General features: G+C 41.8%; 1 protein-coding gene across 1 annotated transcript in view; it reads right to left on the bottom strand.

Moving 5' to 3' along the window:
• C1H8orf34 (chromosome 1 C8orf34 homolog) overlaps window positions 1-23,494 on the bottom strand; it is a 397,204-nt gene that overhangs the window by 117,156 nt on the left and 256,554 nt on the right. Inside the window, exon 8 of the mRNA XM_030190169.1 lies at window positions 17,111-17,246. Within this exon, the coding sequence (XP_030046029.1) occupies window positions 17,111-17,246 (136 nt within the window). The remainder of the gene's footprint in view (window positions 1-17,110; window positions 17,247-23,494) is intronic.

Genomic DNA, 23,494 nt, shown 5'->3' with positions numbered 1-23,494 from the left:
GTGGAAGTAGAAAGGAGATGCTGGTTAAATAAGAACAGGAATGGATTATTAAACTGCAATCAGAAGAAGCAGATGGTTTAAACACAAGAACCGAGTGTCAGTATTTTACTAAGTGCAATTTTTGTTCTACCAAGTGCTGTTTAATCAGTGAAAGATTTTCTTTAGTTCAAGTTCCAGAACTGGGGATCAACATGTTAACTGACGTCACCCACCAAGTTTAAAAGTGGAAGTGTTTGCCAACAGACATGTTTGAGGGAGCGGAGGATTGAGAGCTTCAATGATAAAATACAGTGAGTTTTTTGTAACTTAGTTGACGTGCTAACTTTTAAAGATTATAGAAGAATATTTAAGACTTTTTTTCTGTTTTCAGATTGTTGGTCCTGAATATCCTGAAGCAGCTTTTATTGTTAAATGCTGGCCACTGTCAGTGAGACTTGAAGAAACTGCTCCTAATGATTGTCAATGTATAATTCTCAGATAAATCAAAAATTTACTTTATAACTGAAATATACATGTGGAAGGTTTTTATGTCTATGAGATTTCACCTTTATAGTCAGTTTCCAGACTGGGTCCTGAGGCTTTTCCTTCCACTACAGTTTTTGATACACAATGTATTGATGATTTTGATCTGCATATATTGCTTTATGGAATTTATTTGAGCACTATTACACGCGTGTGTGGTTCCTTTACAGTGGGTTTTTTGGGTTGACATTGATTGCACAGTTTCTTATCTATTGGGAAAATCAAACCCAGTTCTCTAGGTTCTCAGCCCACCGCTGTTTATTATGGTATTGTTGGTATTGTGCTGACATCATATTTCCAAGTTTACCTCATTTATTGTATTTATGTTTACATTTGGTCATTTTAGTGTTATATTTAGTTTTATTTATTGGCATTTGCTATATCGCCTTTGCTAAGAAATGATCAAGAACTACAATACTTGGATAGGAATGAACAGAAATAACATTCATACAAGATAAGTCTGAATTAGAAACATGACCAACAGCACAGGGGAAGGGGTGAAGGAGGGAAAGTAAGGTACTCCTGAAATGAGGAAGGTCCAAAAGACACCCATTAATTGGAACTGAAAGCTAGCATGAAGAACCAAGCTCTTAGAGTTACTTAAATTTGTCAAAGGATAGTTCACCCTGAATCTCCAGAAGTGAATTCCAATTAGAAGGGGCTGCAAAAAAGAAGGCACAACGATGTGTGGATTCCATACTGGCCTTTTTTTGGACCAGGTAAAAACAGCCAATAATCATTTATGGAAGGCAGAGTGCATGCAGGAGAGTAGGGAATGGTATGTGTCAAGAGATAGCCAGCAAGACCGAACTGAAAAGCCCTAAAAGTAAGCGTGAGGAGTTTAAACTGGATTCTTTGTGTTAAACTGTTCATGAGCCCTTGTGCCTAGGCCAAGGCTTAGGAAGAACCTTGGCCAAGGCCTAGGGTGGACCAAACAGGCACTAAGCAATACCACAGCTACAAAGCACCACACACTCAGGACAATCAACAAGCACCACAAGAAAAGGGAGATAGACCACTCAGGCGGGCCTCACGGCCAAACGGGAACCCACTTGTACAGAGTCCAAGCATATGGGTCTCACGGCCGAACAGGAACCGAGTCACACAATAGGGAAGGGAAAAGAACGAGGGGTCCCAAAAAGGACTGGAGCACATGCAAGGCACACAGCGCTAGCTAGACACAAGGGAAGGGTGACAGACAAGGAACAGGCAGGTACAAGTTATGACCAGGGAAAGAGAAAGCCAAGGACAAACTGGGACACAGACCCTATAAGAGCGAAGCTCCACAGGAACACTCTAGGCTGTACCATACAGCACATAAATACACTAGGCTGTGCCACACAGCACCCGAGGGAAAAGGGAAGCCACCTATTGGAATACACAAGGCTGTGCTACATAGCACTCAAGGATTAAGGGAAACCACTTATAGGATTACACAGGACTGTGCCACTCAGCACTCAAGGGTCAAGGGAATCCATACACAAGAGTACACAAGGCTGTGCCACAGAGTCAAATAACAGACACTAGAGACAAAGGGAAAAGCAAGCAAACAGGGAAAGCTGCCTTTACATACACCAGTTAGATAAGGAGCAATGCTCACAAGAATCAGGAGACAACCACAGCAGACAAGGAGTTAAAGCTGGCTAAAGGGAAGGGATGCTTTCAACACTCAAGTCAGGAAGAAGCCTTACACTGCATTCAAAGGATTAAAGCTAACAAAGGGAAAACACAAACAATGTTCCTACCAGAACTTAGCAGCAAACGTAGCACCCACAGGTGCACAGAAGCAAGCTAATCAAGGAAAGCAGCTAAGCTAGGGAAGCAAACAAGCATATGCTGGGAATATCCAGCACACAGAGACAGAGCACACAGAGCACCCACGGGTGCACAGAAGCAAGGTAATCAAGGAAGCAGCTAAGCTAGGGAAACAAACAAGCATATGCTGGGAATATCCAGCACACAGAGACAGAGCACACAGAGCACCCACGGGTGCACAGAAGCAAGGTAATCAAGGAAGCAGCTAAGCTAGGGAAACAAACAAGAATACGCTGAGAACAACCAGCACACAGAAAAGCTACAAGCAACGAGAAGAGTAAGCAAACTCCAACAAAAGTATGGTGTGCTACTAGCACACAGAGAGAGGGAAACAGACTTCAGATGACAAGAATCAACGCTAAAGCATAGACTGTAAGGAGAGGTAGGTTTAAATAGATCTGACTTCTGACATCTGCTGCCTCAGACGTCAGCTCATTTCCTAACAGGCCAATCAGAAGCGAGTCCCAGTCATTCCCCTGCCTGTCTTAGCAGAATCATAACACTTTGTTTCGACCAGTGGCATAGCTATGTGGGGCCACAGGAGCCTGGGCCCCCCAAATTTCCTGCGGGCCCCTGGGTTTGCTGGTGGGGTCCCCAACCCTATCAGATGAAGCGTGTAGTGAAAGGAGCATGCACGTGAAAAGGGCGGGCAGGATATAAAGGGAAGACAGAGCAGGGGAAACTGGTGCTGGACAAGGCTTCAGCTGGCAGGGGTTGGGGACCCCCACCAGCCAAGGTATTTGCTGCGGCAGTGGGTGGGAAGTGACAGGGGCAGCGAGGTAGGAGGGCGGCGGTGGGGCAGCAGACCAAAATGTGCCCCCCACCTCAGGCTCTGGCCCTGTCCCACCACAAGGTCTGGCTACAGCCCTGATTTTGATTAGAAACCAATGATGACTTTTTAGCAAAGGCAAAGAACAATCAGAACAACAAGCATGGCAGAGGAGACGTATAGCTGTACTTTGCAGGGATTATAACTTTTTTAACCAGAAACAAGAGCAACCAAGGTATAGATAACAGTGGCATAGCTATGGGTGGCCCATTCCTGGCTCAGGCCCACCGTGTGTGGCTTTCAAAATAGTTCAGCAGTGGCTGCCTCACTCCCCTCTCTCCCTCTCCTTCACCCCCGGAACTGGCATTTGTCTCTCGCCTGCAGCTCCACAACACACCCCTTCCCTGTTCTACCTCAGCACGTTCCTCATCAGCTTCCCTTTGCCACACCCTGCCCACACTGACATCACTTCCTGTTTCCTCCCTGGCAGGATGTGGCAGAGAGAAGCCTGCAGTACTGGCCAGGTAGTGGATGTACATAGCTGCTGTTGAAAGTACTGAGGTATGGAGGGTAGTTTCAGAGAGGGGGAAGATGCTGGGCCTCGGGGAGAGGGGGAAGATGCTGGATCAGGGGGCAGAGGAGGGGGGATTTTGGAAGGCCCACCCATCCAAACTCTGGGCCCACCCAAAATGAAAAGTTTGGCTATGCCCCTGGTATATAGCGTTGCAATAGTCGAGCCTTGTAATTAACAGAGACAATATGAGCGAATGAAAGGATTGAAAGTTCAAATATCGACAAACAGACTTCAAATGACATAGAATAAAGAAACTGGTTTTACTGACTGTGGCGATATGTTGTTCAAAGGACAAATGGGAATCTTGAATCACACCTAAATAATGGAAAGAGCTGACTGGTATAATATCTGTTTCTATAAGACAGAGGGGTGAAGTAGGAATGGAAGGACCTCTGGTAAACCAGCAGGCTACTGTTTTTTGTGGGTCAAGAATTATAACCACAGACATAAGCAGTGAGTTTCCAGATGTTAACAAACCAAGCATATAGGTAGCTTTTACAGTAAGTGCCAATATAGAAATTATGCCCTGAGGGCTAGTGAAATGACAAATGGGGTGTTATTGTGAAAGCATGAGTAATTACACAGAAGCCAAGACTAATAAAAACCTCACTGCTGAAAAAGCTAAGTATTGTATCTATAGTATGAGGCAGAAAGGCACTAAGGTACAAGAATAAGAAATACAGATTATTCAAATTGTCTTCGTAAACTAACTATCCAGCTCATTTTCGAAAGTGATCGCCGGCCATCTTCCGACACAAATCGGGAGATGGTCGGTGATCTCCTGAACCTGGTGAAATCGGTATAAATCGAAAGCTGATTTTGGCCGGGTTCAACTGCTTTCCGTCGCGGAGCTGGCGAAACATCAAGGGGGCGTGTCGGTAGGGTAGTGAAGGCAGGACGGGGGTATGCTCACGAGATGGCCGGCTTCGCCCGATAATGGGGAAAAAAGCCAGGCTTGACAAGCATTTTGCCAGCTTTACTTGGTCCCTTTTTTCTCACGACCAAGCTTCAAAAAGGAGCCCCAACTGACCAAATGACCACCGGAAAGAATTGGGGGTGACCTCCCCTTACTCCCCCAGTGGTCACCAACCCCCTCACACCCCCCAAAAAACCTTTTTTGCCAGGCTCTATGCCAGCCTCAAATGTCATACCCAGCTCCCTGATAGCAGTATGCAAGTCCCTGGAGCAGTTTTTAGTGGGTGCAGTGCACTTGAGACAGGTGGACCCAGGCCCATCCCCCCCACCTGTTTCACTTGTGGTGGTAAATGGGAGCCCTCCAAAACCCACCCAAAACCCACTGTACCCACATGTAGGTGCCCCCCTTCACCCCTTAGGGCTATGGTAATGGTGTAGAATTGTGGGGAGTGGGTTTTGGTGGGGGGGGGGGGATTTGGGGCGCTAAACAACCAAGAGAAGGGAGCTATGCACCTGGCAGCTATTTAAATTTTTTTTTTTAATTTTTAGAACTGCCCCCTAGGGTGCCCGGTTGGTGTCCTGGCATGTGAGGGGAGCCAATGCTGGCTTCTCCCATGACCAAATGCCTTGCATTTAGCCGGGTTTGAGATCGCCGGCATTATTTTCCATTATGGCCGAAAACCGATGCCAGCCATCTCAAACCCGGCGAACTCTGACATTTGGCTGGGCCCAACAGTATTAGTGAAGAAAAAGATGGCCGGCCACCTTTTTCGAAAATACGGTTGGCTCCGCCCGCTCCGGAGATGGCCGACACCGTTCGATTATGCCCCTCTATGTGTATAACAGACATCTATAAGCAACCCACAGTCTTTCAAAGTAGGGGGACTGGGAACACTTAGCAGGGCTGTCTGTATGAAAAAGATGTGTCCTGGTTTGGGGGTGGGCGAGGGAACAACTACCCCATGGTCCTCACTGCCCAACTTGCAAAAGCATGCATGCTTCCACTTAAAAAAAAAAGTCCACTTAGTTAAGTCTTTTTCTTCATAGGCTGCCTTTTTATGTGCTTCCCCAAACAAAAGACACACACAGAAAATGTAAATAGAAAATCTGAGCGAGAAAAAAAGAAATAGGTTCAGTTTAAAAGTAAGAATCCTTGGTAAATCTAACCCCTGCAGTAACATAGTAAATGACAGTATATAGAGACCTGTACGGTCCATCCAGTCTGCCAAACAAGATAAACTCATTTTACATGGTATGTGATACTTTATAAATCTCCCAAAGTGCCACTTTGGTTCAACGGGGTGCCCTCAGAGCCATTTGAGACAGGTAGGAGAACATGACAAGGGTGCCCGTTGTCCCCACTGCTATTTGTCTTATCTCTGGATCCGCTTGTACGCAAAATCTTAAGTAATCCAGATATATGGGGAATACGAGTGGGGGCGCAGGAGTTTACCCTTCAGAAAAATGTTGAAGACACATCTCTTCAAGCAAGCTTACCCTAATCGACCCAACTTAACATCATAAACCCACCCACACAACTCCTGCTCTGAAGAAGATTATACCTTAAACCATGTCTCTCAAATTCCTTATACTCATCCCCTAGTCTTCTCGTCTCCATCTTCCCTACACCATACCCCTTCCAATCTCTTTCCTTTTGCCTATCATGCCTTGTTTACCTTTCCATGTTCAAATCACATATTCTTAAAACCTTACTATTACTATGTTTATTACAGTTTGTAATATTCTCCTTACAATACTTTGTAATTCTATTTACTATGTAAGCCACATTGAACCTGCTGTGTGTGGGAAAGCGCGGGGTACAAATGTAATAAATAAATGAATAAATAAATAAAATAAATAAAATATTGGCATTTACCGATGATATCCTGGTGCATATTGTGGACCCTTCTAGGTCTTTGGCGGCATTAATGGATAACTTTGCGGAATACAGTGACTTTTCGGGCTTTCGATTAAATCTAGAGAAATTGTTGGCCTTGCCCACTTCTCCTTCAGTAAAATGTGACTGGACTGGAACATTCCCTCTGAAGTGGACTTCGGAGTTTTTTTCCTTATCTTGGTATTAAGTTACCAAATCGGACCTGTCTGTTGCATGGTCTCAATGTTACAGCCCTTCTTGACTACACTAAAACATGTGTAGCAAAATGGATGGCGCTGCATCTTTCAGTGTCGGGTAGAGTTCATCTATTCCACATGATTCTCTTTCCTAAATGGCTCTACACCCTGCAATCATTGCCTCTTAGATTAACACATCGAGATCTCGGATTGCTTCGCAAGATGCTGATACGATTCTGTTGGCAGGGGAGGAAGCTTAGGATGCCCTTTAAATATCTGCAGGGTTCTTGGTGGCAAGGGGGATTGGGGCTACCAGATATACGCAGATACAATATGGCTTGTCTGCTTTGTCACTTGGGAGACTGGATGCTGGAAGAACAGACCTATACTCCTAGGACATATGAAAAGGCCACATATTACCCATGGGGCTTCTTTTCTTTAGTACAATGCCCAGCCAGGTTAATGCCGAAGGACCTTCGGGGAATCATTCTACTTCGGTCGCTGCAGGTGACCTGGAGGTATCTAGTGCTGCTTATGAGGGGGGGGGGGGGGATCCCCAGACTTCAGATTGCTTGCCATTGTTAGGTAATCTACAATTTGAGCCTGGGAAGGAAAACGCTAGCTTCCGCAGATGGGCAACCAGAGGGATCTTATATGTGCATCATTTACTCGCAGAGAGGGGACGTAGACTTAGATGGAAAGAGCTTCTGATCAGAGGAGTGGTAGAACCCCGAGACCAATTTACATATAGGCAGATAAGTCATTATCTTGAGAGTTTGAATCTGATAAGCCCGAGATTCCTGGTGAGGGAGAAGCTAGTGGGGTTCTTTGCACCATACCAGGATGGAGGGTTGACGGTCTCCTCTTTGCATAAAGCGCTGGGTCCTCTCCTCTCAACATCTGACAGGTCGGAGTTACAAAATCACTGGGGGAGAGATTTGGAGGTCCCTTTAGACTCCCTGGATTTGTTAGGGATGGCCAACCGAGGATCAGCGGTGTCAGTGAACGCACACCTAAGAGAATGCCATTTTAGAGTGATTCATAGGGCTTACTTTAAACAACCAAAAACTTTTTAAAGCTGGAGGGGTGGCATCCTCCGTTTGTAGGAAGTGCACTCGGAGGTCAACTCCTTTTTCCATGCATTCCATGTCATGTGGAGTCATTAAATCCTTTTGGGCGCAAATAGTTCAATATCTGGAGACTATATGTGGAAGACCAATTACAATGACGCCATTAGGCTTCCTGTTGGATAAATATGAAACTTTTGGGGTGCACAGCCACCCATCAAAACTTTTGTTACGGAAGGCGGGACTACTGGGTAAGAGAGTTATACTGGGAGTGTGGATCAGCGACGAGGCACCATCCTTCTGGCAATGGAGGAATAGATTCCATGCTCTGATATTGATGGAGAAGCAAAATGCTCACTCTTCTTATAAGAGGAAGCAAATGTTTTTGGCCACGTGGGGCAGTTACATCCAGTCGCTACCTCACAAAGCTCAAAGTCTTATTGTTAATTCACTTTAAACAATGCTAGACCTGCAAAAAAGGCCTTTTTTTAAAGCTGAAAATGGACGTGCGGCAAAATAAAAATTGGTGTGTGTCCATTTTGGGCCTGAGACCTTACCACCACCCATTGACCTAGCGGTAAAGTCTCACACATTAACCAGGCGGTAATCATCAGCACGTACAATCCTGATTACCATCTGGTTAGCGCCATGTGCCAGAAATTTTCTGGGGTACATAGTGGGTGCACATAGAAAATGAAAATACCGCCCGGGCCATGTGGTAGCCAGGCGGTAATTCAAAATTGACACATGTAGGATGCACGTACTCGCCTACACAGCTTAGTAAAAGGGCCCCTCAATTTGGTATGTTTGTTGGTCTTTTTTTCATTTTTGGTAGGAAGTGTGATCATGCGGGTTAGTTAGGACCATTTAGTTTGAGTTTGAAAATTGTAGCTAATTTTTCCATAAGGTCCAGCCCTGTTTTAACCCTGTCCAATATTTCTGTAATATTGTTGTTGAAAGGTATATAGATGGTGACATCGTCCACATATATGAATGGGTTAAATCCCATTTTTTTCCAATTTAATGCCGAGTGGAGCCATCGTAATATTGAACAGTATGGGTGATAACTGGGAAACCCTGTGGAACCCCACTTTTGGAGGTCCATGAGGCTGAGAATTGATTAGACATCTTTACAACATAGTATCTTGTCCTTAGAAAAAACATGAAACCAGGCTTCCACTACACCACTAATTCCCATGTTGTTGAGCAGGGTCATTAATGGAGTGTGGTCTACTAAATCGAAAGCACTTGACATGCCAAACTGTAGTAGTAGGATCTTCTCACCTTGGCATATTAGTCTTCTGAATTTTGTTATCAGGGTGGTTATGACTGTTTCAGTGCTATATAATGGTCTGAACCCTGATTGAGAGCTATGTAAGGTTGAGAAATGCATTAGATAATCCATAGGTTGTTGTGCTACTAGACTCTCTATCATTTTGGTCAATAATGGTATTGAAGCCACAGGTCTATAGTTTGTGAGTTCACTGATCTTGGTAGTGGTGTTTTTGGCACCATATAGAGCAGAAACATGCATATTCCAAAAAACATTCACAAAAAGAGCAGCATTGCATGGTGTGTGTAAGCAGTGGTGCTCACATATATAAGCAATGGAGTTTGCTACCTACACTTGTAAATACTGGATTTTTGCAAACCTGCATGTTCAAGAGGAGCTAATTAAGGAGAAAAGCCACCAAACCTTTTTTTTTCTTCTTTTGCTCTTTGAGCTGGTTTTGAACATCAGAGAAGTACAGTAAGTATACAGCTCTATAAATCACGCCTCCCATCCCAGGTCCAAATGAGTTGTTAGCTGACAGTTATAGGGTGACTCAGAGCAGGTGTAAATGCCAAAAGGGAAAGTGAAGTATATGCGTATTGCCATTGCAAAATATGGAATACATATATATTTAAAGTCCACCCAAGCCATACCTAGAACATTCCCCCTTCAAATCTGCACATGCCACCTGCTCATACATATAAGCAGTGAGCATGCCAACTGCATTTGTAAATGACTTTCCTTTTTTATATATACACATAAGCTTTCGAAAACAACTTCCTCAGTTGTCCTTTAAGAACAAAATTGCATCCTGTTATTAATACTCAGCTGGCTCAGGCTGGGATGCAGCTGCAGCAATAGAAATTAATTAAACTGGCTTCAAAAGCACATTTTTAGAGTGGATGACTATCTCCACACAGACTAAAGCCTTAAATTTCTAGCTATATTCAAAAGTATTCATATTTTCAGTACTATTGCTTTTTTTTGTTTACTATCTGTTGAAATTAACTAGCATTATTCCCCTATACAGGAGTCACTATTATACATCCATGTGGTAAAAATTCATGCATCTTTTGGGCAGAAGGAAATCTATATATACAATTTGAATGCTCCTAATATAGATTGCCCTATCTTTTTTATTGCTATGGAGGAATAGGGATTGTTGTCTATTTCTCCAATTATAGGGGGTGATTTTAATCATTTTAATTTGTATCATGATTCTATTTTGGATAGATCCTCTAGAGCTAAAGTACCTCATATGAAGGCTAGAACTTCTTTAATATCATGTCTGAATTTTATTTTGTGGATCTCTGCAGGTTGTTGCACCTCTCTCACAAAGAATTTGCCATGTTTTCTATGCCACACCAAACTTTTCTCGCATAGATTTTGTTTTTTTACTTATTCCCAAACAACTATTGGCTTCTGTTATTTCTGCTGAGATTTGTCCTACTAAGTGGATATCTGACCATGGTGCAGCCTCTAACAAACATTTCATTGGCAAGAAAGGTTTGGTCACAGACCTTTATGGACACTAAATCCTTCTTTGTTTTCTGCACCTTTTTCAGAGACGGGAAGGCGGTAGAGCTAGAGAACATGAATTGAGGTTGAAGGGGGGGGGGGGCGACTCAGGAGTAATGTCAGGAAGTATTGTTTCAAAGAGAGGGTGGTGGATATGTGGAATGCCTTCCCACGGGAAGTGGTGGAGACGAAAACAGTAATGGAATTCAAACACGCGTGGGATAAACACAAAGGAATCCTGTTTAGAAGGTGTGGATCCACGGAATCTTAGCGGAGATTAGGTATCAATGCTGGTAATTGGGAAGCAAAACCGGTGCTAGGCAGACTTCTACAGTCTGTGCCCTGAGAATGGCAAGGACAAATCAAACTCGGGTATAAAGTATCAAATACCATGTAAAACGAGTTTATCTTGTTGGGCAGACTGGATGGACCGTACAGGTCTTTATCTGCCGTCATTTACTATGTTACTATGTTACCTGATTTTCTTCCACTTCCTGAATCTTCCATTATAGAATTTCTTCGACTGAATGATATGGAGAGTGTGTCATATAATATTATCTGGGCAGTTTATAAGACCTATATTATTGACTATGCAAGCTTAGCACAGGAAAGCTGCAGAAACTTAACAGAGCAAATTAGAGAAAGAAATGGGTCATCTGAACTTTTATTTACTTTGCCCAACCTATCCTGAGAGTATTGTCTCTTCTGAAACTTAAATTTCAATATAATCAGTTGCTTACTGATAGTGCAACTCAACATGTTTTCTACACAAAGGCTCACTATTACGTCCAAAGTAATAAAACTGGGAAATTACTTGTTTAATATCTGAAAGGATGCCAGGCACGCATGGTTGTTGCTTCTATTCATAAATCAGATGGAAATGAAGTAACCTCTGATTGTGAAATCGTGAAGCAATTTTCAGTCTTTTATCATCAACATTTTTATATTGCAGAGCCAGTCTCTTCACCAGAATCATTGTCCCAATTTTGGTGCTCTATCAGCTTCCCTCATCTTGCTGACTCTGAAGCTACTCTATTAGCCTCCCCTGTTATGGAAGATGAGATCCTTCGGGTGATTAAAGCTTTGAAATTTGGTAAATTCCCTGGGTTCAACAGAGTTCTACTGAGACCTATTTGGGTAAGCTTATTTATAAGGGCCACTCAGTCTCAGGTAAAGATAATGCACATTTGCCATGTCATATTGTCTTGCAAGCCTGACACCCCACCTAACTTCAATTTTTGCTTTCTTTAGATGCTGAGAAGGCATTTGATAGGGTGGAGTTGGGGGTATTTATATCAGATTTTAGAAAGATTTATACAGTTCCAGCAATCCTATGTTAAAATGTTATGTTGTGCCCCTACAGCTAGTATCTGTTTAAATAATCAGGTTTATTCCATTTTGGGAGGGGCATCCGACAGGGCTGTCCCATTTACCCATATTTATTCAATCTAGCTTTGGAACACCTGCTTCATGCTCTCCGAGTGAATGTATTGATTTCCGGGATCTCTGTAGGTTAGAGGGAATTTAAAGTTTTTGCTTATGTAGACAACCTGTTGCTTTGTATTTCAAATCTGGAGATCTCTTTGTCCCAGATTCTTAATACTATAGATACTTTTGTCTTGTTATCTGGCTGCAAGATAAATTGGGAACAATTGGAGATTCTTTCTCTTAATGTTCATAGTATTCTGGAGCTGATACATACTTTGCCTTTTAGATGGGTCCTGGCTGAATGAAATATCCGGGAGTTCACTTCAGTTCCAATCTTGAAGACACCTTGCATTATAATATTAATCACTAGTAAAAAAAAAGGCCCGTTTCTGACACAAATGAAACGGGCGCTAGAAAGGTTTTCCTTGGAGTGTGTATGTTTGAGAGAGTGTATGTGCGAGTGTGTGTGTGAGAGAGAGTGAGTCTGGGTGCAAGTGTGTCTCTGAGAGAGAGTGTGTGTGTGAGAATGTGTGCAAGTGCGTATGTGAGACACAGCGTGTGAGAGAGAGTGTGTTTCACACAGATACAATGTGTGCGAGAGAGAGTGTGTGAGACACAGACTCTCTGTGAGACTGAGTGTATGAGACCAAGAGAGTGTGTGAGTGACTGTGTGACACATAGAGAGTGAATGTGATACAGTGTGAGACATAGAGTGTGTGAGAGACAGAGAGAGAAAGACGTTAACTGTGAGAGAGAGTGTGTGTGTGTGTGACAGAGATACCCCCCTCCCCTCTCTGGTGTCAGGCCCCCCTCCCTCCCTCTCTCTGGTGTCAGGCCCCCCCCCCCTCTGTCTCTCTGGTGTCTGAGCGTTACTGTGCAGGACGCTGAGCTCTGTCTGTGCTTCAAGGAACTGACCAATCCTATTTAATAGAATGCACCTCCAACATTCTGAAGCCGAGAAACCTCATGTGGTTGGTCACTTCTGCTTGTGACAAACCCGGAAGTACTCGAGGGCGAAGCTTACAGAGATGGAGCCTGAGCTTTAGAAGCTTCAAACCCTTCACTGAAGGCTTCAGAACGTTGAGGTTGGTTTTTATTATATAGGATTTGCTACCCAGTAGTGAGGTGCCGTATCCCAGTGGTCCCCATTATATTTGACTTGCTGGGGGCATCTTAATGCAATTATGATGGTACTAATGCCCCAGGTTAATTATCTTTTCTCTGCTCTCCCCCTTCCATTTCCTAAATCCTTTTTTCAAAGTTGGATACCATTAAAAAAAAAATTGGCATAACAAATCACCTAGAATTTCCCTTGCTAAGCTAAAGATTCTGAAAAAGAAACGAAGAGTTCTCTTTCCTGATTTTTCTTTATATCATCAAACCTTCTTCCTTTACCAAGGTAGTGCCTGGTTCTTTTGTGCACATAATGATTCTCCTCCTCCTTATTGGTTAGAGGTAAAATTTGATCTAGTGGAACCCCGGAGTTCAGATCAGATTTTAAAGACAGTTGCCATATCATTTACAGTCTTCACTCTGTATTAAGGCTACATAATTCTCTTTCTGAGCTTAGTAAAGATTTGGAGGTACCTTTGGCTGATTCCCCTAAATGTCCACTGTGACATAATAATAGATTTAAAATTGATGGTAAACCTGTAATTTGGAAATCATGGCAAGGAGCAGGTGTCTACTCAAGTAGGTGACTTGCTCTATGATGCTATATTTTTATCTTTCCCACAGCTTTGTTCAAAGTTCTCTTTTCCATTGACACAATTGTTTGCTTGGCTTAGGTTGCAACACGACATCTTTACCTACTAAAGAACCTTCTTGCTGCAGTAATGCATAAAATTGTGGCCGACGGTCACGGACCATCTACAAACTACTTCTAAAAGCGAAGTATTAATCTCCTTGTGCAGCCCAGAGAATGTGAAGAAATGTTGGCGCTGCCTTTGACATACTAGGAATTATTTGGTGCTGATTATCCAGACCTACTGAATCTGCTTCTCCGATGCTACTTTCTTATTTTGTGTCAAACAGAATGCATTGGTGTGCTATTAAGCTCTACACAGCTCATTTACGTTCTGATGCTTTAGGGTGGAATTAGAAAAGGTACAGAGAACGGCGACCAAAATGATAAAGGGATGGGATGACTTCCCTATGAGGAAAGGCTAAAGGGGCTAGGGCTCTTCAGCCTGGAGAAGAGACAGCTGAGGTCTATAAAATAATGAGTGGAATGGGTGGATGTGAATCGCTTGTTTACTATTTCCAAAAATACTAGGATTAGGGGTTACGCAATGAAGCTATTAAGCAGTAAATTTAAAACAAATCAGAGAAAATATTTCTTCACGCAACATATAATTAAACTCTGGAATTTGCTGCCAGAGAATGTGGTAAAACATTAACAGGGTTTAAAAAAGGTTTGTTTAACTTCCTAAAAAGAAAAGTCCAGAAGCCATTATTAAGATGTACTTGGGGAAAATCCACTGCTTATTTCTAGGATAAGCAGCATAAAATCTATTTTACTGTTGGGATCTTGCCAGGTACTTGTAATCTGGATTGGTCACTGTTGGAAACAGGATACAGGGCTTGATAGACCTTCAATCTGTCCTAGTATGCTTGAGCACATAATTTTTAAATGTTCTAAGTTAACTAATTTTTGGGAGTCTTTGTGGGGCTGCATTTCTGATCTCTTACATTTTAAATATGTGCTCACTTATAAAACTATTATCCTTCGCTCCATTGTTTTGATGGGTGACAGACATTACTAAATTTATACCACTGCCATAACACTGCAGAACATTCTCTACTCTTGGAAAGACTTTTCTTTGGTCAATTGTCATTTTTTATGGAATTCGCTGTGTTTAGTTCATAAATATGGTTTATGATTTATTACATTTTCTATATTGCTTGACTTTTTCAGAGCACAGTGGTACAAGAAAATAAAACTAAGACATAAAGGAAACATAAAATAGCTAGAACTCCAATAAAATGCATACCGGTATACAGAACCACCCACACACCCAACTAAACAATCAGCTAAAAGACATATGTACTCCTGAATATGGAAAGTGTTTGGCTGATAAGCAAAGTGTTAAAATATTGAAGGATATTTGGGAACCCCTGGAGCAATATACATTGATATAACGTGTTACTGTTTTATTTTGTGTTCCACGATTATTGGATTCATACCACCCATGGTTTTCTTATTTTCTTTTTATGTATGATGTTGTGATGATTTTATAAATATTCAATAAAAAAACATATACCTAAAAAACCTATGTTTCCAAATCTCTGGTATTGTACTACACAAAGAACCTGTATTTGGGGGCTTCTATTCCTAGTTTTCTTAATTTGTATTTCCTTAATTATAAGACAGGGTTGCCAACTGACTTTTGGCATGAATGAAGATTTGTTTAGGGAGCCTAATATCCTTGTACCAGACCTGATAGCTTCTCTTGAAAGAAGAATTAAAATAGAGCCCTTGGGTGTTATGTGCTCTGGGAGTTTAATTTAACATCAGAACCATTTTTCTTTTTCATATTTCTACCTAACTAGTTTTCCTTAAAAAGCACAAAGGATCAGCCATTGGTAAAGGACAGAAGATACAACTAGAATAGCTCTATAACATTCTGACTAATCTGCCTTTTAAAGAAGGTCAAGGAAGTGACAGGTCAATATTTAAACTCAGGAATTGGTGTTTTTTTTTTTAATACTGACCACTGCGTTTAAACATATTCTCGGATATTCAATGCCAGGCACTATCCAGATATGCTGCCGATTATCGGAGTTATTCGCAAAATGATGATATTCAGTGCTACTATCAGGATATCTGTAAAACCTAGGAGGCAATTTTTTTGTCCTAAGTTGCCTGGATGGCAATGCTGAATATCACTACTATCTAGATAATTTCCTGTCCTGTCATTGCTTTGCATCCCATACTGCCCTGGCACTTCTTTGGATGGTGCCAGGGTAATATGTAATGATTTTCAAAAGCATTATCTAGATAATTGGTAGAAAGTACTCAAATAAGTTCCACTGACTGGGTTCTGCTAACTAACCAAGGGGTCCTTTTATGAAGCTGCGTCAAAAGAGAGCCTGCGCTGGTGACAGCGCATAATTTTGATGCGCACCGAGGCCCCCTTTTACTGCAGTGGGTAAAAGGCAGATCTTTGTTTTTTTCATGAAATAGCCATGTGGCAAGTGAAGCACTTGCCTTGTGGCCATTTTTTTTTTTTTGGGGGGGAGCACTTCCCACCACCCTTTGAGTTGGCAGTAAGGGCTCCCATGCTAACTCGGCAGTAACCAAAAAGCGCGCGACACTGCCCGATTACTGCTGGGTACACACAGATGCTATTAAAATAAAAAATATTTTTGTAGCACCAAACATGACGCGAGCTGGGGGTGGGAACTACTGCTGGGCTGCTGCGGTAGCCCGGCAGTACTTCCTTTTTGGCAAGTGGTAAGCCCACGTTGGGCTTACTGCCAATTTTGTAAAAGGACCCATAAGTGCTTTTGAATATTGTGACACAAGAGTTCTCTAAGGCTGAAAGATCTTCGCCCCCCACCCCCCCACCTCCCAAGTTTATGTCTCTGTCATACAGAAAGAATATTAAGGACACAAGGCATTTCAGTGGAGTCCTGTTAATTCACTTGGTGAAAAGAAAGAAACCTAAGATAGCAGCTTGATCTACATATTGTGTATATCTTAAAATTATTTCCAGATGTTAGAATCAGGAAAAGTCCAAACTAGATACATTTTTTTCCAAGAAGTGAAACGGGATATGATTATGAACTTATACAGAATCTTGTGCTGCACTTGTGCAAGTAAATTTCCATTTATACAGGTGCTCTTAAATTATCATTCAAAACCTAACTTTACTAATTCATTGTTCCAAGGTCCACTGAATTTCAGAATAGTAATGAAATTTGAGTTAGGAGGAAGGCTCAACTTGATTTTTTTTTTTTGGGGGGGGGGGGGGTGATGTTGAATATCATTAAGTAGAAAGATCTATAGAAATCAAATGCAAAGGCAAGGTTAAAAGGTAGGTATGTATAAAGTAATTTTAATTTAGCAGGACATATCTTACCACTTTCCTCTTCTAAAATTACAACATTAGTCTAATATCTGGGCATTAAGAATCTACTTATAATTGTTTTACCTGGCACATCTTGAGCAGATGTTCAATGTGACTTTTGCCTGAGGTTCCACAGCATAAGTACTTCGTCCCTGGCTGTATTTACTCCCAGAAGGCATCAGGCTAGTTACACCTTCCATTCTCAGATCATCAAAATCCTCTGTAAGAATATAAAATAGTACACTTACTAAATCATGCTATAAGTCATATTAGTAATAGAATGCCTACAGAAAAGGTAGAAAAAATGCCAAGGGTACATTGCACTTACTGTGATTTTCAACCCTTAAGTATACACATCTTTCTCAAAACCAATAAAGCCCCCTGGCAAAAAGCACCAGTGGACTTTCTCTCAATTTGGACATTTTGAAAATTGTCTGCATATAGATCTGATTAATCTATTCTTCATTCAGGGAAGAGGTTATCAATGTGGGCTACTGTTAAGATGAGTAATTTTACTACAAGTCCTGCTAAATTAGCACAGGGTCTCATTGCATAAAATGGAACTCTGTGCTAAAATAGCATGACTTGTGAAAAAATAACCCATATTAATTGTAGCCCACAATGAAAATGTCTTCCCCCATTCAGAATCCCATGTGTAGAAACCACCCACAAAAATCTTTTACATAATCTGGATCATGGATTGTCCTGAATCGGAATCCTATAGTATGAAGAAATCTTAAATCCCTGTCATCTCAACTTGCAGCAGTCACTATTTTCAGTCTATTAGCTAAAAACAAAAGGTCAAACATCATAAGAACATATAAACAGCCATACAGGTTCAGACCAATGGTTCCACTAGTCCAGTATCCTGCTTCTAAAAGTAGCCAATCGAGGTCACAAGTAAAACCCAAATAGTAGCAACATTCCATGCTACCAATCCCAGGGCAAGCAGTGCCTCCCCCCATGTCAATCTCAACAGACAACTATAGACGTTTCCTCCAGGAATGTGTCCTACCCTTTTTTAAACCAGCTGACAGATGTTATTACATCCTCTGACATCCAGAGTTTAACTGTTCATTGAGTGAAAAATATTTCCATGTAACTTCATTGAGTGTCCCCTTTTGTACTTTTTGAAAGAGTAAAAAATCAAATTCACTTCTACCTGTTCTACACCACTCAGGGTTTTTTTTTTTAATTAAACCTCAATCATATCCCCCCCTCAGCCATCTCTTTTCCATGCTAAAGAGCCCTAACCTCTTTAGCCTTTTCTCATATGAGAGGGATTCCATCACCTTTATCATTCTAATCGCTCTTCTTTAAACCTTTTCTATTTCTGCTATATCTTTTTTGAGATATGGTGACCAGAACTGAACACAATACTCAAGGTGAGGTCGCACCATGGAGCGATATAAAGGCATTATAATATTCTTGGTCTTATTTTCCATCCCTTTCCTAATAATTCCAAGCATCTTGTTTGATTTTTTTAGCTGGCACCACACACTGGTTAGAAGATGTAAGCATATTTTCTAAAATGACACCTAGATCTTTTTCTTAGGTGCTTACTCCTAAAGTGGACCCTAGCATCAGGTAACTATGACTTGGATTATTCTTCCCAATGTGCATCACTTTGCATTTGTCCAGATTGAATTTACCATTTGGATGCCCAGTTTTCCAGTTTCCTAAGGTCTTCCTGTATTTTTTCTGTATGCAGAAGACTTCTTTGAGGATTGCTGCTCCACAGTTACAGCACAGCATGACTGTCTACAATTTACTTTTAACTACATTCCAGAAATGAGCCTCATTCCTTGCTAACTTTTCTACCTCTTTTTAACTGTGTTCAAAAGCTAAAATTCTGTGGAGTTGTTCTGGGATGTTGTTGCCTAAACATTCTTAGCTTACTTTAGTCATAGGTTGATATACTACAATGCAAATTTTTAAGAAAAAAATTGGTAAGCTTTCAAGTAGTATACTTTCATGCAAAATCCACAGGACATGAAACATTAGAATAATTTTAAGATGATAGAATTCTGTAATGCAATATCAAACAAAGCAGCTCATTAATCCAGAATTCAGTGAAAACTGGTATGTAAAGATGTCTTCACAAGTCAGCTTTCACATAAAGGGTAAGTAGACCTCACTAAGAAACATGCAAATTTTCCCTGGAAATATTTTTACTCTGAAAAATCATTTCCATCTGCAGTTGTTTGCTTGAGACCCCCACCTGGGCAGATTACCTATCTGATTCTGTTCTACCATCTTTGGAAGAGGTCAAGAGAAAGAAATTCACACATACAAAATTACTGTATTTAAAATAGCAAAGGCCTTTGCGGAGCAGCCACAGAGTCCATTTAATGGCAGTGGAATTTGAACTGGACCAGCTCACCCCACTCAGGCACCTTCACCCTTTTTATTAGAAAAGTTACAGGTTAACAAGTCAAAATGTTTTACATCATAAATCATAAGACGTGAACTATGGATAATTATTGGTTCAGGTTATATTCTGCTACCATCAGCAGGTCAGTGGGGATTCAGGGCAATGTTTGACAGTAAAGAATCTGGCTATTTTAGAATAAGGAACTCTTTGCAACCAGCACACATTATTTTTCAGAATAAATTAGCATTCTCTGGGGTCCAGGGATATGTAGGTTAACAGTTTATATCATTCTCAGTTCCCTGCCCTTTCACAAGGCATGCTTATCCTTAGTGGCAACTTCCAGCATCTGGACAGCACATTAATTACAAAACAGGCATAAACTGTTTGTTCATCCAAAACGTATTTGTTAAAATTGTCCATATTATTCTCCATTCTAACATTTAACTCTTAATACTCCCTTCTAGACCAGGGGACACCATTCTCATAGATGTTCTCAATATCATCAGTGTCTCCCCTTTGATCCCATATGGGATCACAAATTTGTGCCAAGTGAGCCAATTCCATTTGGGAATGAGTGATGATCCCTCCATTGTTGTCTGTCATACCAGCATTTTAATATTAGGCTTGGACAATAAGTCCTGAGCCATCTGCCATATAGAGCAACAACAACTAATGACTAGGGCCACAACTATATGTGCATAATTACTGAATAAGTGGCTGATGCACTATTCTGTAACTATCCAGACATCACCAAGTGGAAGGTGAGCATTTATTTATTTAAAACATTTATAGCCCATCTATTAACTAGGCGGGTTACACAATAAATAATAATTTAAACAAATCTCATACATTGGGGGAAATAAGTATTTGATCCCTTGCTGATTTTGTAAGTTTGCCCACTGACAAAGACATGAGCAGCCCATAATTGAAGGGTAGGTTATTGGTAACAGTGAGAGATAGCACATCACAAATTAAATCCGGAAAATCACATTGTGGAAAGTATATGAATTTATTTGCATTCTGCAGAGGGAAATAAGTATTTAATCCCTCTGGCAAACAAGACCTAATACTTGGTGGCAAAACCCTTGTTGGCAAGCACAGCGGTCAGACGTCTTCTGTAGTTGATGATGAGGTTTGCACACATGTCAGGAGGAATTTTGGTCCACTCCTCTTTGCAGATCATCTCTAAATCATTAAGAGTTCTGGGCTGTCGCTTGGCAACTCGCAGCTTCAGCTCCCTCCATAAGTTTTCAATGGGATTAAGGTCTGGTGACTGGCTAGGCCACTCCATGACCCTAATGTGCTTCTTCCTGAGCCACTCCTTTGTTGCCTTGGCTGTATGTTTTGGGTCATTGTCGTGCTGGAAGACCCAGCCACGACCCATTTTAAGGCCCTGGCGGAGGGAAGGAGGTTGTCACTCAGAATTGTACGGTACATGGCCCCATCCATTCTCCCATTGATGCGGTGAAGTAGTCCTGTGCCCTTAGCAGAGAAACACCCCCAAAACATAACATTTCCACCTCCATGCTTGACAGTGGGGACGGTGTTCTTTGGGTCATAGGCAGCATTTCTCTTCCTCCAAACACGGCGAATTGAGTTCATGCCAAAGAGCTCAATTTTTGTCTCATCTGACCACAGCACCTTCTCCCAATCACTCTCGGCATCATCCAGGTGTTCACTGGCAAACTTCAGACGGGCCGTCACATGTGCCTTCCGGAGCAGGGGGACCTTGCGGGCACTGCAGGATTGCAATCCGTTATGTCGTAATGTGTTACCAATGGTTTTCGTGGTGACAGTGGTCCCAGCTGCCTTGAGATCATTGACAAGTTCCCCCCTTGTAGTTGTAGGCTGATTTCTAACCTTCCTCATGATCAAGGATACCCCACGAGGTGAGATTTTGCGTGGAGCCCCAGATCTTTGTCGATTGACAGTCATTTTGTACTTCTTCCATTTTCTTACTATGGCACCAACAGTTGTCTCCTTCTCGCCCAGCGTCTTACTGATGGTTTTGTAGCCCATTCCAGCCTTGTGCAGGTGTATGATCTTGTCCCTGACATCCTTAGACAGCTCCTTGCTCTTGGCCATTTTGTAGAGGTTAGAGTCTGACTGATTCACTGAGTCTGTGGACAGGTGTCTTTCATACAGGTGACCATTGCCGACAGCTGTCTGTCATGCAGGTAACGAGTTGATTTGGAGCATCTACCTGGTCTGTAGGGGCCAGATCTCTTACTGGTTGGTGGGGGATCAAATACTTATTTCCCTCTGCAGAATGCAAATAAATTCATATACTTTCCACAATGTGATTTTCCGGATTTAATTTGTGATGTGCTATCTCTCACTGTTACCAATAACCTACCCTTCAATTATGGGCTGCTCATGTCTTTGTCAGTGGGCAAACTTACAAAATCAGCAAGGGATCAAATACTTATTTCCCCCACTGTAAGTGGACTTCTAGATACATATATAACGTAGAGAATACAGTAAGTTACACAGGTATCTGCCAGACTTATATCAGTTGTATGGTTGGCCTCACACTTAAATATTAAGCATGTATGTACCTGGTTCACTAGTATTCGGGAAGGAAAATAGATACATAGGTGTCAATATTCAGTCAGTGGCACTCAGCGTTTTGCTGACCACCGCTGGCATTATGCCCAGAAATTCAAAGCCGGGCTATGTCCAAGCTTTGGCACTGAGGGGTCCTTTTACCAAGCTGCGGTAAAAAGAGCCCTACGGTAATGGCAGGAGCCATTTTTCACAGGCACCAGGGCCCTTTTTACCTCAGCGGGTAAAAAGCCCCCACCAAAAAATGGCCATACAGTAAGATTGCTCCTACCACATGGCCAAGCAGTGGGGAACACTTACCGCCACTAACTGAGGTGGCGGTAAATACATCTGAATTTCCAGGTTTGTGGAACCAGCTAATATAGAGATGGTTATGGGGGTCTTTTACAAAGGCATTTTTAATGCACACTAATGATTAGTGTGCACAAGCTTATTTTTAGCACATGCTAAAAAAACACTAGCGCACCTTTGTAAAAGGACTCCTAAGTGTGATATTTAGCACTTAACTGGCTATGGGGCACCGCATAACGATAGAACTGAGTTGTGATTGTAAGCTCTTTGAGCAGGGACTGTCTTTCTTCTATGTTTGTGCAGCGCTGCGTACGCCTTGTAGCACTATAGAAATGCTAAATAGTAGTAGTAGTAGAGTTTTATGCCATCCTATTTGTTATAACTTTGGCCAGTTAAGTGCTGAATATTGGCGCTTATCCGGCCAAGTGCCAACTCCACCCTCGGAATGCTCCAAATACAACCAGTTTTCAGTTCAGTGCTAACCACTAATTTTCAGCTGAAGTAACCAGTTAACTACCTCTAAAATTTAGTGGTTAGCCCTGAACAGTCAACTTAACCAGCCAGAAGCTGTTTCTAGCCAGAATAGTGACCTGTAACTTTCTTTTGTAGAACATACTCGTTATTTTGGCCTCTAAAGGGCATCAATTTTGACCCTGTATATCCAAAGAGTTAAACCTGAGGCTGCTAGTTACCAGGAATAAACTCCAATCCATAATCCCATTCTTTATTTAGTACAGTTGATAAACAAATCATTCACTTACAGTTGCTTGAGATGGATTAGGGATTCTGCATATACAGAGTGTGTCTGTGTCTATGATTAGCCTCTCTGCCTGAGAGGAAGAACTGGTGACGTCTGGTAATTTGGACACTGAAATCAACAGGCACAGCAGCTACACAGCCTCACAGGTTAAAAAGAAAATCGCTATGGCTTACTATTCTAAGAGGAAAAAAAGCAAGCAGTAGTTTACTGCCTCAGCATGGAGGGTTCAGGCTCTCTACATGCTGGGTCTGTGGACCTAGGCAAAGCCTCCATCTCTCTCAATTTCCTCACAGAGAGTAATCAAAGGGAGGAGGAAATTCTGTTCCTCCCAGTATGTCCAGCAAGCACTAACAAAGCTCTAAAAGACACTGAGTGAACACTACAGATGTTAATAAAGGCAAATCACACAGAAATGCAGGGACCTGGTCCATATACACAGCTTAACAAATATACAGACACACAGGCAGCGAATACCATG

The sequence above is a fragment of the Microcaecilia unicolor genome, chromosome 1 (assembly GCF_901765095.1).
Source record: "Microcaecilia unicolor chromosome 1, aMicUni1.1, whole genome shotgun sequence".
Lineage (NCBI taxonomy): Eukaryota > Metazoa > Chordata > Amphibia > Gymnophiona > Siphonopidae > Microcaecilia > Microcaecilia unicolor.
The sequence above is the reverse complement of the archived record's forward strand: the minus strand, read 5'-3'. Positions and strand labels throughout refer to the sequence as shown.